Source organism: Dipodomys spectabilis, unplaced genomic scaffold, assembly GCF_019054845.1.
Source record: "Dipodomys spectabilis isolate Male_0828 unplaced genomic scaffold, ASM1905484v1 ptg000329l, whole genome shotgun sequence".
NCBI lineage: Eukaryota > Metazoa > Chordata > Mammalia > Rodentia > Heteromyidae > Dipodomys > Dipodomys spectabilis.
This window is the reverse complement of record NW_024871006.1, coordinates 1,897,705-1,912,258: the sequence shown is the minus strand read 5'-3', so window position 1 is coordinate 1,912,258 and position 14,554 is coordinate 1,897,705. Positions and strand designations below refer to the sequence as shown.

The window sequence follows — 14,554 nt, the reverse complement described above, 5'->3', positions numbered from 1 at the left end:
TGTTTTCACTGTATTTCATTCCAGTGCCCTGCATCTTATATATACATTTTTCTAATTTGGGGAGGGGAAGGGAAATAACAAGATGCTGAAACAAGGATACATGCCCATTGTAACAATGAGATGTACAAGACACTATGCTGAAAATGAACTTTACATCTTGTGGTGGGGGGTGGGGGGGTGGGGGTGAGGGGGGGTGGGAGGGAGGAGTTGGGGAGGAAAGGGATGGCAGGGGAAAAACAGAAGGAGGGGTTAACAATGCTCATTACCTCACATAACTGTAACCCCTCTGTACAGTATCTTTACAACAAAAATATATAAACTATTTTATTCAATTCACATTATGAGAAAGTTCCTAAATTTTTACTTTAGTTCTAAGTAGTAGGAAAGAAGGAACAAGTCAACTGTAAGGCAACAGGATAGGAAAGGAAGGAGAAACTGCTTTTGTCTGGGGTGCTTCAGGTACACGTCAGGGAAGAAGTGACATTTGCATTTGAGCCAGGGCTGGGTCATGTGTGAGAATATTGTTTTTTGTTCTATGCCTTTAAGTTCTATAAATCTATGGAAAGACAAATATATTACCTAGACCCTTTAACATGGTGGGACTGGTCATGGACCTCCATCTTCCTACCTGTACCCACAGTTTAGTTGGGATTACAGGCACATGTCACCATGCCTGAATCTGGGGGTTTTATTTTAATATAACTGTAATTTTTCCCAAGAGGAAGAATAAATGAATAAGATATTTAAACTTTTTCCTTGAAGTTGGACATGAAAACAAAAATGATGGAAGCAAAATTTCATGAAGAAAAGCTTAAGCTACAACAGAAACATGATGCTGATGTTCAGAAGGTAAGATATACATAACTTATTTCCATTGTTATTTAATATTTAAAATATTTTAGGTATTTTGAAGATCCATGCCTTTTCATATTTATCTGTTCACTTATTTATGTCCTTTATGATAGTATATGTCGTATGAGGTTTGCTAAGGTAACTGTAAGATCCTCTCCTGGATGGTGAGCAGACCCCACCCAGTACCTGCATTACTTAGGCAACAGGCACACCTGGAAGAGGTCACATCTGGATCTGAGGTGGCCACACCTTTCTCCCACCTGGTCCCACCTCCTCTTACCTGGTCCCACCTCTCTTTACCTGGCCACACCTTTCCTGCCCTATCCTAGATCGGGCCTAGCCCAAGGCCAGATGCTCTCTTTGCCAGCTGCGTGGAGTACAACCTGGCCTGGTGCCAGGCGGCCCACTGAATAAACCTACCCCTTACCTGAATACCACGTGCATGGTGTGGTTCTTACTTGGCCACCTCTTCTTTAAACACCTAATAGTAACATCACAGCAAAAGGTGATTTTTTTAAGCTTCATTTACAATGTGTGTTATTTTACTCCTTTTCCATTGTCTTTTAGTTATTCAACAATTATTTTAGGACTAGATTTCTCATAGATTTTTTTGGGGGAGTGAGTACCTGGACTTGAACTCAGGCCTTACAATATTGCTTGGCTGTTTATTTTTTTTTGTTTTTCTTTTTTCTTTTTTTTCTCATAGCTGGTATTTTAACATTACAGCCATACCTCTAATTAAAATTTTTTTTTTTTGCTGGTTAATTGGAGCTAGAGTCTCACAGAATTGTCAGTATGGGCTGGGTTCTATCTGCAATTCTCAGATTTCAGCCTCTGAGTAGCTAGATGTGAGTGACTTCTTATAGCTTTTTAAAATCTTTATTCTATCATTACTTTTTATGAAATTTGAAATAACATGTCAGTGGTAAATAGATTGTTTCATTCTAATCGCCTTTCAGTTTTCCTTAAATTAGTTAATTAATTTGAGACAGGGTCACCGTTAGGTTTCCCAGGCTAGTCTTGAACTTGTGCCCCTTCCACTTCAGCCTCTGGAGTAGCTGCAGTTTTCTGTGTGAGCCATTGTGCCTAGCTTTTTTTTAATTAAAAAAGAGACTCTTAGACTTAGTTCTTTTTGGTGTAGACTACGATGTAGTATAAAGCTAGAACTGACAGTGAAGGCTACTTTTTTGACTAGCTCATTGAAATTTGTGCTTTCCAATCTTGAAATATGTTCAAATAAAATTTGTTTCTTAGAGAGGCTCCTCAAAAATCATCAATTTGTGGCTATGTTACATATAACTTGAGTTTGTATTTATTTTAGTAATGATTTAAAATGTTAGTGATGTGATTATATATTTGTATTTTGTTTTGTTCTGATTTTGGCATTGGTAATTGAACCCAAGGCACTGTGTATGGTATGAAAGTGCACTACCACATAAATTACACTCCCAGCTCATGTGTCTATTTTAAATATCCACATGGTTCCAAATAGAGAGAAGGGAAAAACTGGGAGAAAAGGAGGGAAGAGGTAATATTGTTTAAAAGAAATGTACTCATTACCTGACTTATGTAACTGTAACCCCTCTGTACATCACCTTTACAATAACAGTTAAAAAAATTAAAAAGCACAAAAACCCATAAGTAATGGAGATAGAGGTGTGGAGCCAAGTGATCCACATCTATGATACCAGAGCTGGCAAGGCTGAGACTGGAAGATGGTGAGTTCTGGGCTACAAAGAGAGATCTTCTCTCAGATCAGATCAGAACAGAAGACTTTGAAAGGCAAGCTGAAGACAAAGTATTATGCATGCACTGAGACTTCTTTCTCTTTTTTAGTAAGAGCATCCACCTTCATTTCCCATAACCCTATGACAACTCTGTTAACACTATGACAACCTCAAGCTTCTTAAAAGAAAAAAATATATTAGTATTTAGTCAGGTACACATTTAACTCTTCAAAGAAGGAAATCACTGATTGGGTAATAGAAAGTTTAAAATATTTAATTCTTTTCCTTTTGTCTCTTCTATTCAAATGTTAAAGGCAAATATTATTTTCTGCTCTTACTAAAAATTTACTTTGTGTGCTAACTTTCCTGAATTTTGTATCCCCGTGATTTTGGAGTTTAAATATATTTTGAAGTATAAAATTATGATTAAATATATTTTTTAAAGTTAAAACATCTGGTACAATATAAACCAATGACATAAAATTTATGCAATTTTGATGGTAGGGGAAAAACAAAGGAGGAGGTAACAATGCTCGAAAGGAAATTACTCATTACCTTACTCATGTAACTGTAACCCCTCTGTACACTATTTTTATAATAAAAACATAAAAAAGTACCATGCTACCAAATCAGAATAACTCAGTGGTAGAGCACCCTGACTGTTAAACTTGAGGCCCAAATCTATCAAAGACATTATTTTCAATGAGCTTATCACAGAATATTATCAGAATTACTGTTTGTCATATCTGATAAATAATATTTGCCTTGATTATCATCATTTAAATTTTTAATTACAGTTATTTTAGTGTTAAAAAATTAGGCTATTTTGATATATTTTGAGCTTTTTTTCTAACAGTAGTAGAGCTAAACATAAGGAGGCTTATTACCTGTCATCTTTCTATGTACCTAGGAATTCTTGTCGTGTGAACCAAGGTGCGGGAGGACTCAGGGACACACTCACCTGAAGATTTTCCATTCCAGTGTAGTGAAGTAAATTATACTATCCCAAAATGTCAGGTTTCTGATGGCTTCTCTATGCCATTTTGTGACAGTTTAATTTCTGAGTTTTATTTAAGGGAACAACCTAATTTATTATTTATACTCTTCTTAAAATTTGATAGGTGAAAATTTAAACATATTTTAAGTTTTTCTACTATATTTAATACTTTTTCCCTATAGATATTTATTTATTATTGAATACAAGCAAAGATAATTTTTAAAGATTTGAAAATTCTCTAAGTACAACCATAATCAACCACTGCTAGTGCTTCTAGCTAGTATAAGGAGGCAAGGTATTTTAGATGCTACTTGTTCCCTGTGAGATCTGTGTGTGTGTGTGTGTGTGTGTGCGCACACATGCTTGCCACGCGCCTGTCTTGGAGCTTGTCAAGACTTGAGTACTATACCTAAGCTTTCTAAAATTTTATTTTATTTATTGTTATTGTAGAGGTGATATCAGAGGGGTTACAGTTACATGAATCAGGTAATAAGTATAATTCTTTTTGAACCATATCTTCCCTACCCTCATTCTCTCCTAGTTTTTCCCTCCTGTCCCCACCCATAAGATGTACAGTTCATTTTGCACATATTCCCTAGTGAGTACCGCTGTTGTTTTTGTTCACTCTTTGTTCCACCTTTTCTGTGCCCCCTTGCTCTCCCAAATACAAGCTAACAAACAAAAGGAAAAAACAAAAACAGCAGCAATAGCAATTAAAAACTCTATTGTTTCCTTTTCTTGGAGTTCATTTGTTTCCTTTCATGGAGTTCATTTCATAAAAATACTATTTTAGATGATCATATGCACAAAGCTATTGAGCTTTTGTCATCCGCTCTTTTGAATATCCTTCTTTGGCCTCAGTGTGTGAATGTCTAGAGACCTATATAATTTGTCCGTGTGTGTGTGTGTGTGTGTGTGTGTATTAACCATTTAGTGTGTTTATTTGCAGAACATTCTAGCTATCACAAATGAGGGAAACCATGCAACCTATGTTTTGTGGTCTTTGGCACACTTTGCTTAATACAATTTTTTCTAGGTCTCTAGATTTCCTTACAAATGGTACAATATCATTCTTTTTGATGGATGAGTAGAATTCTGATATATATATTACTTGATCTGTTCATCCACTGAGAGGCATCTGGGTTGATTCCACATCTTGGCTATGGTAAACAATGCTGCATTGAGCATGGTTGTGCTGGTTGCTTTATTGTGGTGTTGTTTGTGTTCTGTTGGATAAATGCCCAGGAGTGGAACTGCTGGCTCATAGAATAGCTCTTTTGAGGATCCATACCACCTTCCAGAGTAGTTAAACAAGTTTACATTCCCACCAGCATTTGTTATTGTTAGTTTTCTTGATAATGGCCATTCTAACTGGTGTAAGGTGGCATCTCAATGGTATTTTGATTTACATTTCTTTTATGGGGAGAGATGCTGAACATTTTTTCAGGTGTCTATTGGTCATTTTTTTCCTCTGAGAAATCCTCTTTAAGTGTTTAGCCCCTTTATTGGTTGGGTTGTTGAGTTTTTGAGCATTAATTTTTGAGAGTTTAATTTTTTTGAGCCCTTGTCTGATTTATAGGTGGTACAAAACCTTCTCCTATTCTGTGGGTTTTTGTGTATCTTGTTATCTAATTCCTTTGCTGTGCAGAAGCTCTTAAGTTTGATATAATCCTATTTATCCAGTCTTCCTTTGATTTTTTGTGATTCTGGACCTTTACTTAAGAAGTTTAGACCTGTGCCTAGAAGGTCTAGTGTTTCTCCTACCCCTTCCTGCAATATTTTCATGGTATCTGGTCCTACATTAGAGGTTATCTCTAAGCTTTTGCTCAAGGCTAATGTTTTACCAGTTTAGCCACAGCCCCATTTCTGCTTTTTTGGTGGTTAATTGGAGTTAAATCTCACAGACTTTCTTGCCAAGGCTGGCTTTGAACCATGATCCTCAGATCTTAGCCTCCTGAGTAGCTAGGATTACATATATGATTCACCATTACCCAGTGTCCAGCTCCTGTGAGATCTTTTAAAATATTTTTAAATAGTTGTACCAAGAAGTTTCAATTCAATATGTCAGTTTATGAGTACAATGTATCTTGATAAATGTTACTTCTTCCATCATTGTCTCCCTCACTTACCCCAATAATTTACCAATCTATCCCAATGATTTTCTTAATGTATTATCACATTTACAATTTTAGTTAAGGAAACATTTATGAAATTGACTAAGATAGACTTGCAAAAATATTTAGCTCATTAAAAAATTATAAGTTATATACTTAATCCAGTATACTTGGCATTTTATGTTAATTTTCAGATTTTAGAAAGAAAGAATAATGAAATAGAAGAACTGAAAACTTTATACAGAAAAAAACAAAATGAAACTGAAGAGACTATAAGAAAGCTTGAAAAGAAAGGTGATGTATGGTTACTAATAATATTTTTTATTTTAATGGCTGTTAATTTTCAAAGTACATTTTCATTTCTGATCTTTTGTGAAATTTATGTGGGCTTTTATGTGGTGGGTGAATGATTGTGTGTGCGTGCATGTGTGTGTGTGTGTGTGTGTAGTGGTGATAGTACAATTGACAAACTTTTAAAACGTATTGCTGCATTTACACATTCATTAAGAAGGAAAATAAAACATGTAATCAAGTATTAAATTGACTATAATTAAGGATAAAAACCTCAAAATCAACAAGGGAGAATGTTATGTTTTCAAGAAATACCACAGTTTTCTTATTGCATTATTGAGATGTAAGAATGAAATTTCTAGAGAAATGTTTCTGAAAATTCTACAGTCTTAAAAGAGCTGAATACAACTTTATTTAGTAACAAGAAATTACTACCTTGGAGTAAAGTGTAGTTGAATTTTTTATCTAGGTGACACAAATATATTAGAATTTTCTCAGATCAGTGACAATTTTAGGGAAGAATTATAAATGGCTTATGTGAGAAATGCTTAGTTTAAAAATGATTCTCTTTTAATAACATAAACCTTAGTGATTCTGAAGTGTCTAGGAGCAACAACAGGTTGAAATGATGGGTCCCCTTCTTCATCAGCACATATCTTATCTTCTCTGAGATTGCCTGGGTGGCTTTGTTACACCCTATAGATAAAATGTTGAACTTGAGATATCTTTGTCTTCAGTGAAAATAGTCTTCTTAAAAAAGAAATAGACAGATACATAGTCGGAAGATGGCGGAGGAGAAGCTGGAATCTGAACAAGCTCTCGCATAGAAAGCAGTTTTAGAGTTCCAGTGAACACTCCTAAACCAGAGAATCACACCAAGTGTGCCATCACAGGACAGAGAGTTAGTCAAGAGAGGGGAAGCCAAGGCAAGGAGACACATCTGAGCGCTTGCCAGCAACCGCCACAGCTGCGGCAGGGTCGCGGTCATACCTGAGACACAGAGAGTCCGGGACGAAGGAGCCAGACACAGCGGACGAGCGGATTCTACTCAACACTAGCAAGAACCAACAAGGAGCGGACATCTTCATCCTGCAGTTTGCAGACCAGAGACGACCCAGGATCCAAGACTCGGTGTGAGTAGAAGCCCGACGTCCTCACTCCTTCTCAGGGAGCAGAGGAGGGAAGGCCACCCCTCCCCCCCCCAGCACCGGTGATCTCCATCTTGGATACCGACAAAGCTCGGAGGAGCTGCTAGCTCCAGCTCAGGCCTTGGAATAAAACGAGTCATTTAGCAGGTCACAAGAACTTAACGGCGAAGTGACCTCACAGACTCAGTTCCATCCAGGGAAAAGTCACCCAGCTCAGGCGCCAGCCATTGGAGTGGCTCTCCTCACTGGGTAACCAGAGCCAGAGGCTGCCCCTCCCTCTAGCAGCCTCCACAATCAATTGAAAAACAGAAACCCTGAGAATGGCTCCAGGCTGGGCTCTGTGAGTTTTTTCACAAAATAGCCCCCGGGAAAAGCTACTGTTTGTTGAAAGGCCTCAACTCTACCCAGAACCTAGCCTCATCACTGCATCCCCCTCTTTTGTGATTCTCAAAACAGATCACCCTCCCATTAAACTAACCTGGGAGGGGGATCTCAAAATCTTGGATAAAGCAGAGCATTTTTCTGCCTGTTCGAACAAACTGACTTAAGAAACCAATCAAGCCACAGGACCTCAAGCTGACCAGAGACTCCAACAAGAGGCTGGTTACAGACAAAAGGGAGATACAGGATTCTTCCCACTCCTCCCCCCCCCAAAAAAAAATAAATAAATCAAAGAACTTTTTTTTTTCTTCTTCTTCTTTTTTTTCTTTTTTCTTTTTTTTTTTGGTACCTTATATATATAAAAAAATTTTTTTCCTTTTCTAAAACTTTTATTAATCTTTAATTTTTGCCTCTTTTGAAAAAATAATTGTTTTCCAGTAACTTTTTTTTTTCCTCTTAAAATTTTTATTTTAGGAATACGTGAATGTGTGTTTTCCTTTCTTTTCTTGTCTTCTTTCTCTTTTTCTTTCTTTCTTAATTATCTTTTTGTTTTTTGTCTAGCTCTACTGAACTTCTGATCTTTTCTTCTCCCTTTCCTATCCGTTTCACCTTTTCCTCTCTTTTGTTCTTCTTTATGTGACTTAACTCTTGTCTTGCACATCCTCAGATAAACCCGTAGTTAACTAGTAGACCCTATCCCCCATTGTGTACACACTTAATCCACAAATTTATTACTCAATTCAAAACCTCTGAGACTTAAATTCCTTAATAGCAGTACTACCTCTTTATACCTATATAATATTTTAAGCTTTTCACATCTCCTCTATGTCCCTCCCCTTCTCTCAATATATTCACATTCCTCTCTAGATAGATGGTCTTTTAATCTCTATAATAACATTAATTTTTACGTTTCTATTTTTTTTTTCTGGTCTCTTCTCATTCCCCTTTCCCTTTCTTCTTTTCCTCTCTATCTCTACTTGCATCCTACCCAGCCTATTTCCTGCATTGTGATTAGGACATAGTTAACTCTCCCTGTGCCTCCCCACACCAATCTATCCCTATTTTTTACCCACATCTCTCCCTAACCCTAATAATTTCTGGTTTTCCAAATTCTTCTCTGCGGTTCGAAGCCCATTAACATACATTTGTTTGATGTTGAATAGATGTATCTGTTGAACTAGATTGTATCTGTAGACTATTGACTGTACAAATGCAAACTTTGGTTGATGGTTGCCTTAAGATAGTGTTCTAGCACAAAACTGGTGCTATCTTCATCTCAAATGGGCAGAGTAAGCCGGAAAAACACAAGAAAAATGGCAAATCCGGGTATCTCAATTCCCAATCTTGATAATCAGGGGTCAGAACAGATAATGAATAATCCAGAGGAGAGTTCCCAAATAGCTCTACAAACACTGCTGGCCAACATGATAAATGAGAAGTTTGACAACTTACAAAGGACTCTGTATGAGCGTGATAGGGAGAGAGAGGAGGCATCCCAGAAGTTTATACAGGAATATCATAAGCGTGAGGAAGCTACTCAAAAACTGATACAGGATTTGCGTGAACAACTTGAGATTACTCAAAGAGAAAGGGAGGAATGGCGTGAGCAGGCTGAGAACACTCAAAGAGAACTACAGGAATCCCACATACGGGAGGAAAGAGAACTGCAGGAATCCCACGAATGGGAGGAAGCTAATCAAAGAGTAATACAGGAATTGAGAGACCAGATAGAGAACACACAAAGATCACTAAAGGCATTCATGGAATCCATTAACAAAGAGCTGAAGGAAGTCAGGGAGACCACAAAGGGAATGCTGAATGGAACCCAACAGAAGGAATGGGAGTCCAAAGAAACCATAACCAATCAACTAAGTGATTTGAGAACAAACACTGAACACCAAATTAAGGAAGTAAAGAAATTCATACAAGACCTAAAACAGAGCTTCAACAAAGAACTTGAAGCCATCAAAGCTGACCAATTAGAAGGAAAAGAGATAAAAAACAAAGTAGAGAGTCTTGACAGCAGGTTAGACCATGCAGAAGATCGAATCTCAGGGATTGAAGACAGCCTAGATATTATAGAGAAAGAACATGCAACCATCCAAGACAAGTCCAAGAAATACGATAGATCTATCCAACACCTGGAAGACACCATGAGAAGGCCTAATCTAAGGATAATGGGTGTAGAGGAGCACCTAGAAACAGAAGTTAATGGTCTAGGAAATTTGTTTAACAGGATCCTAGCAGAGAACTTCCCAAACATGCAAAAAGATAGGCCTATTCAGATACAAGAAGCCTTTAGAACCCCAAATAGACCAGACCAGAATAGGACATTCCACCGTCACATTATAATCCACACAGGATCAACTCAGAACAAGGAAAAGATCCTTAAAGCTGTCAAGGAGAAAAGGGTAATCACCTATAAAGGGAAACCAGTTAGAATCACCTCAGATTTCTCAGCAGAGACAATCAAAGCAAGAAGAGCCTGGAATGATGTATGCCATGCCCTAAAAACAAACAACTATCAACCAAGAATACTGTACCCAGCTAAACTCTCCTTCATAACTGAAGGCCAAATAAAAACCTTCCATAGCAAAGAAAAATTGAAACAATACATCTCCACCAAACCAGCCCTACAAAAGATTCTTAAAGATGTCCTACACATAGAAAACCAACAAGACTGCAATAAAGGCCAAGAAACTGCACCCAAACTGAGAATCCAAGAACCATAGGAAGAACCCATTTTTCGCAGCCCCCAAGAAGGTAGATAACATGGCAGGAACTCCCAAATACCTCTCAGTCCTATCTCTTAACGTTAACGGACTGAACTCTCCAATTAAGCGACATAGACTGTCTAGTTGGATTAAAAAACAAGACCCTTCTATCTGCTGCCTGCAGGAGTCACATCTTGCCCATAAAAACAAACACATTTTCAATGTTAAAGGCTGGAACAAAATCTACCAAGCAAACGGCCCCCATAAACAGGCGGGAGTTGCAATCTTAATATCAGATAAAATAGACTTCAAATTAAAATTCGTGAGAAGAGATAAAGAAGGTTGCTACATACTAATTAAAGGATCTCTCCTTCAGGAGGATATTACAATTCTAAATATCTTTTCACCAAACAATGGAGCACCCAAATTTATCAAAGAAACACTACTTTCCCTCAAATCCCATATAGATCCAAAGACATTAATTGTTGGGGATTTTAACACACCACTCTCCCCACTAGATAGATCAACTCGGCAAAAACTCAACAGGGAAACCGCAGATTTAACAGCTGCATAGATCTCTAGACTTAACAGACATCTACCGAACATTTCACCCAGCAGCATCAGAATACACGTTTTTCTCAGCAGCACATGGGACGTTTTCTAAAATAGACCACATTTTAGGCCACAAAGCAAACTTGTCTAAATTCAGAAACATTGAAGCTATACCTTGTATTCTCTCTGACCACAAGGGAATAAAATTAGAACTCAACACCAAAAGCCACCAAAGAAAGTCCAGTACCACATGGAGGCTGAACAACACACTGCTGAATCATGAATGGGTCATGGAAGAGATTAGAAAGGAAATTCAAATGTTCATGCTATTCAACAAAAATGAACACACAAATTACCAGCTCCTCTGGGACACAGCAAAGGCAGTACTCAGAGGCAAGTTTATAGCTCTGAGCTCCTACATCAACAAATTGGAGAGATCTGAAACTAACAATTTAATGATACATCTAAACCTCCGTGAAAAAGAGCAGCAAGATAAACCCCAATCCAGTAGACGGAAAGATATAATCAAAATTAAATCAGAATTAAATGAATTAGAATCCAAAAAAACTATAGAAAGAATCAACAAAACAAAGAGTTGGTTCTTCGAAAAACTTAACAAAATTGACAGACCCTTAGCAAATCTTATCAGAAAAAGAAGAGAACACACCCAAATTAATAAACTCAGAGATGAGAATGGAAACATCACCACGGAAACAACCAAGATTCAGAACATTATAAGGAAATACTTCTCAAAACTTTATGCTAATAAGTTTGACAACTTGACAGAAATGGACCTCTTACTAGCAAATATTGACATGCCAAAACTAAACCAAGATGAGTTAAACTATCTTAACAGGCCCATATCAAGCACTGAAATAGAAACAGCAATAAGAGACCTCCCAGCTAAGAAAAGTCCAGGACCAGATGGTTTTACAGCGGAATTTTACAAGGCCTTCAAAGCAGAGCTCACACCAATCCTCCTCCAACTCTTCAATGAAATTGAAAGAGAAAGCTCACTACCGAACACATTCTATGAAGCCATCATAACCCTCATCCCAAAACCAGGCAGGGACTCATCAAAGAAAGAGAACTATAGACCCATTTCTTTGATGAACATTGATGCAAAACTTCTCAACAAAATTTTGGCCAATCGACTTCAACAATTCATCCAAAAAATCATACACCACGATCAAACAGGATTCATTTCAGGGATGCAAAGCTGGTTCAATATACGCAAATCAATTAATATTATTCATCACATCAACAGGAGCAAGAATAGGAACCACATGGTTATCTCAATAGACGCAGCAAAAGCATTCGACAAGATCCAACACCCCTTTATGATGAAGGTTTTGGAAAAATTAGGAATCCATGGAACATTCCTCAATACAATAAAGGCTGTATATGACAAACCTACAGCCAGCATTATACTCAATGGTGAAAAACTAAAGCCATTTCCTCTTAACTCAGGAACAAGACAAGGATGCCCACTCTCTCCACTTCTCTTCAATCTAGTATTAGAATGCCTAGCTACAGCAATAAGACAAGATGCAGACATAAAGGGGATCCAAATAGGGAAAGAAGAAATAAAACTTTCCCTCTTTGCAGATGACATGATCGTGTATTTAAAGAATCCCAGACTCCACTCCCAAATTACTCAAGCTGATTCAAAACTTTGGCAAAGTAGCAGGTTATAAAATTAACCCCAAAAATCAATGGCTTTTCTGTATGCCAACAATGAGAAAAGTGTGGCTGAAATTAGGAAAGCAACTCCATTTGTAATAGCCCCACAAAAAATAAAATACCTAGGAATTAACTAAAGAAGTGAAGGACCTCTATGATGAAAACTTTAAAATCTGGAAAAAGGAAATCAACACAGAACTTAAAAAATGGCAAAACCTCCCATGCTCCTGGATGGCAATACTTCCCAAGGCTATCTACAAATTCAACGCAATACCTATCAAAATTCCAACCTCATTCTTCAAGGAAATAGAAGAGGCAATCCAAAAATTCATATGGAACAATAAAAGACCCCGAATAGCAAAAACGCTCCTCAACGGAAAGAACACTGCTGGAGGAATATCAATACCAAATTTCAAACTCTACTATAAAGCCATAGTAATCAAAACAGCTTGGTATTGGCATAAGAACAGACCTCAGGACCAATGGAATAGAATTGAAAACCCAGAAATGAACCTACAGACCTATAGCCATCTAATCTTCGATAAGGGAGCTAAAACAATAGAATGGAAGAAAGACAGCCTCTTCAGTAAATGGTGCTGGCAAAACTGGTTAACTACATGTAGAAAACTAAAGCTAGATCCTTATATATCACCCTGCACCAGAATCAACTCCAAATGGATCAAAGACCTTGAACTCAAAGCAGACACTCTGAAAACATTACAGGATGGAATAGGAGAAACCCTGGGTCTCCTTGGCTCAGGCCGAAATTTTCTGAATAGAGACCCGGAAACACAACAAATCAAAGAAAGGTTGGACAAATGGGATTGTATAAGGTTGCAGAGCTTCTGCAGGGCAAATGACATAGCTAGCAAGATCAATAGAAAGCCCACGGATTGGGAGAAGATCTTCACTAGCCATACAACGGACAAGGGTCTCATATCTAAAATATACTTGGAACTCAAAAAATTAAACCCCCCAACAACAAATCCTCAAAGAAACAACTGCCCAATAAGTAAGTGGGCGAAAGACCTAAAGAGAAGCTTCTCTGAAGAAGAAAGAAGGATGGCCAATAGACACATGAAGAAATGTTCAACATCCCTAGCCATAAAAGAAATGCAAATCAAAACAACATTGAGATATCACCTCACTCCAGTTAGAACGGCAAAAATCAAGAACTCTAACAACAACAGATGCTGGAGGGGATGTGGACAGAAAGGAACCTTACTTCATTGTTGGTGGGAATGTAAACTTGTTCAACCACTTTGGAAAGCAGTATGGAGGTTCCTCAAAAGACTCCATATAGAGCTCCCCAATGACCCAGCAATCCCACTTTTGGGCATTTACCCAAATGGCCACAAACAAGGCCACACTAAAGCTACCAGCACAACTATGTTTATTGCAGCATTATTTACCATAGCTAAGAGATGGAACCAACCCAGATGCCCCTCAGTAGATGAATGGATCAAGAAGATGTGGTATATATACACAATGGAATTCTATGCCTCCATCAGAAAGAATGACATTTCCCCATTTGTTAGGAAATGGAAAGGCTTGGAAAAAATTATATTAAGTGAAGTAAGCCAGGCCCAAAGAAACATAGGTCCCATGGTTTCCCTTATTTGCAATATCTAGTATAGGTATGAGTCAAGCGGAAAAAGTCAGAGAATGTGATGTTAGGAAAACGAATCCCCAAATATGTATTTTAATGTTTTTGTTTCTTTCATGCATGTGTTTCTAACGCATTTATAAGATTATTTCTTTGTTGCTTTGTATGTCCCTCCCCCACAGTGTAACCCCCGCTTTCACTATATTTGATATCATTATAACATGTGGAGGAGACGGGGACAAACAAGTCGTTTAAGGATTCAGGTGGACCTGTTGCAACAATGAGAAGTACAAAATGTCATGTCAAAACCAGCTTTACAATGTCGTTGGGGGGGGGGGGTATGATTGGGTGGGGGGGAGAGGGGAGGCTGGGAAGGGAGGTGAAGGGTAAACAAAGGAGGAGGCTGCAATGCTTGGTAAGAAATGTATGCATTTTCCTGCCCATGTAATTGTAACCCCTCTGTACAGTATGTTCTCAATTAAAATAAAA

General features: G+C 37.7%; 1 protein-coding gene across 2 annotated transcripts in view; it reads left to right on the top strand.

Moving 5' to 3' along the window:
- The window catches only part of Cep112 (centrosomal protein 112), a 344,883-nt gene that overhangs the window by 53,028 nt on the left and 277,301 nt on the right, over positions 1-14,554 (top strand). The window contains exons 9-10 of one of the 2 annotated variants that reach the window (XM_042665492.1): positions 763-849; positions 5,885-5,984. In XM_042665492.1, the coding sequence (XP_042521426.1) occupies positions 763-849; positions 5,885-5,984 (187 nt within the window). Of the gene's footprint in view, positions 1-762; positions 850-5,884; positions 5,985-14,554 lie in introns of those variants that run through there. The other variant, XM_042665493.1, reaches the window with a different exon arrangement.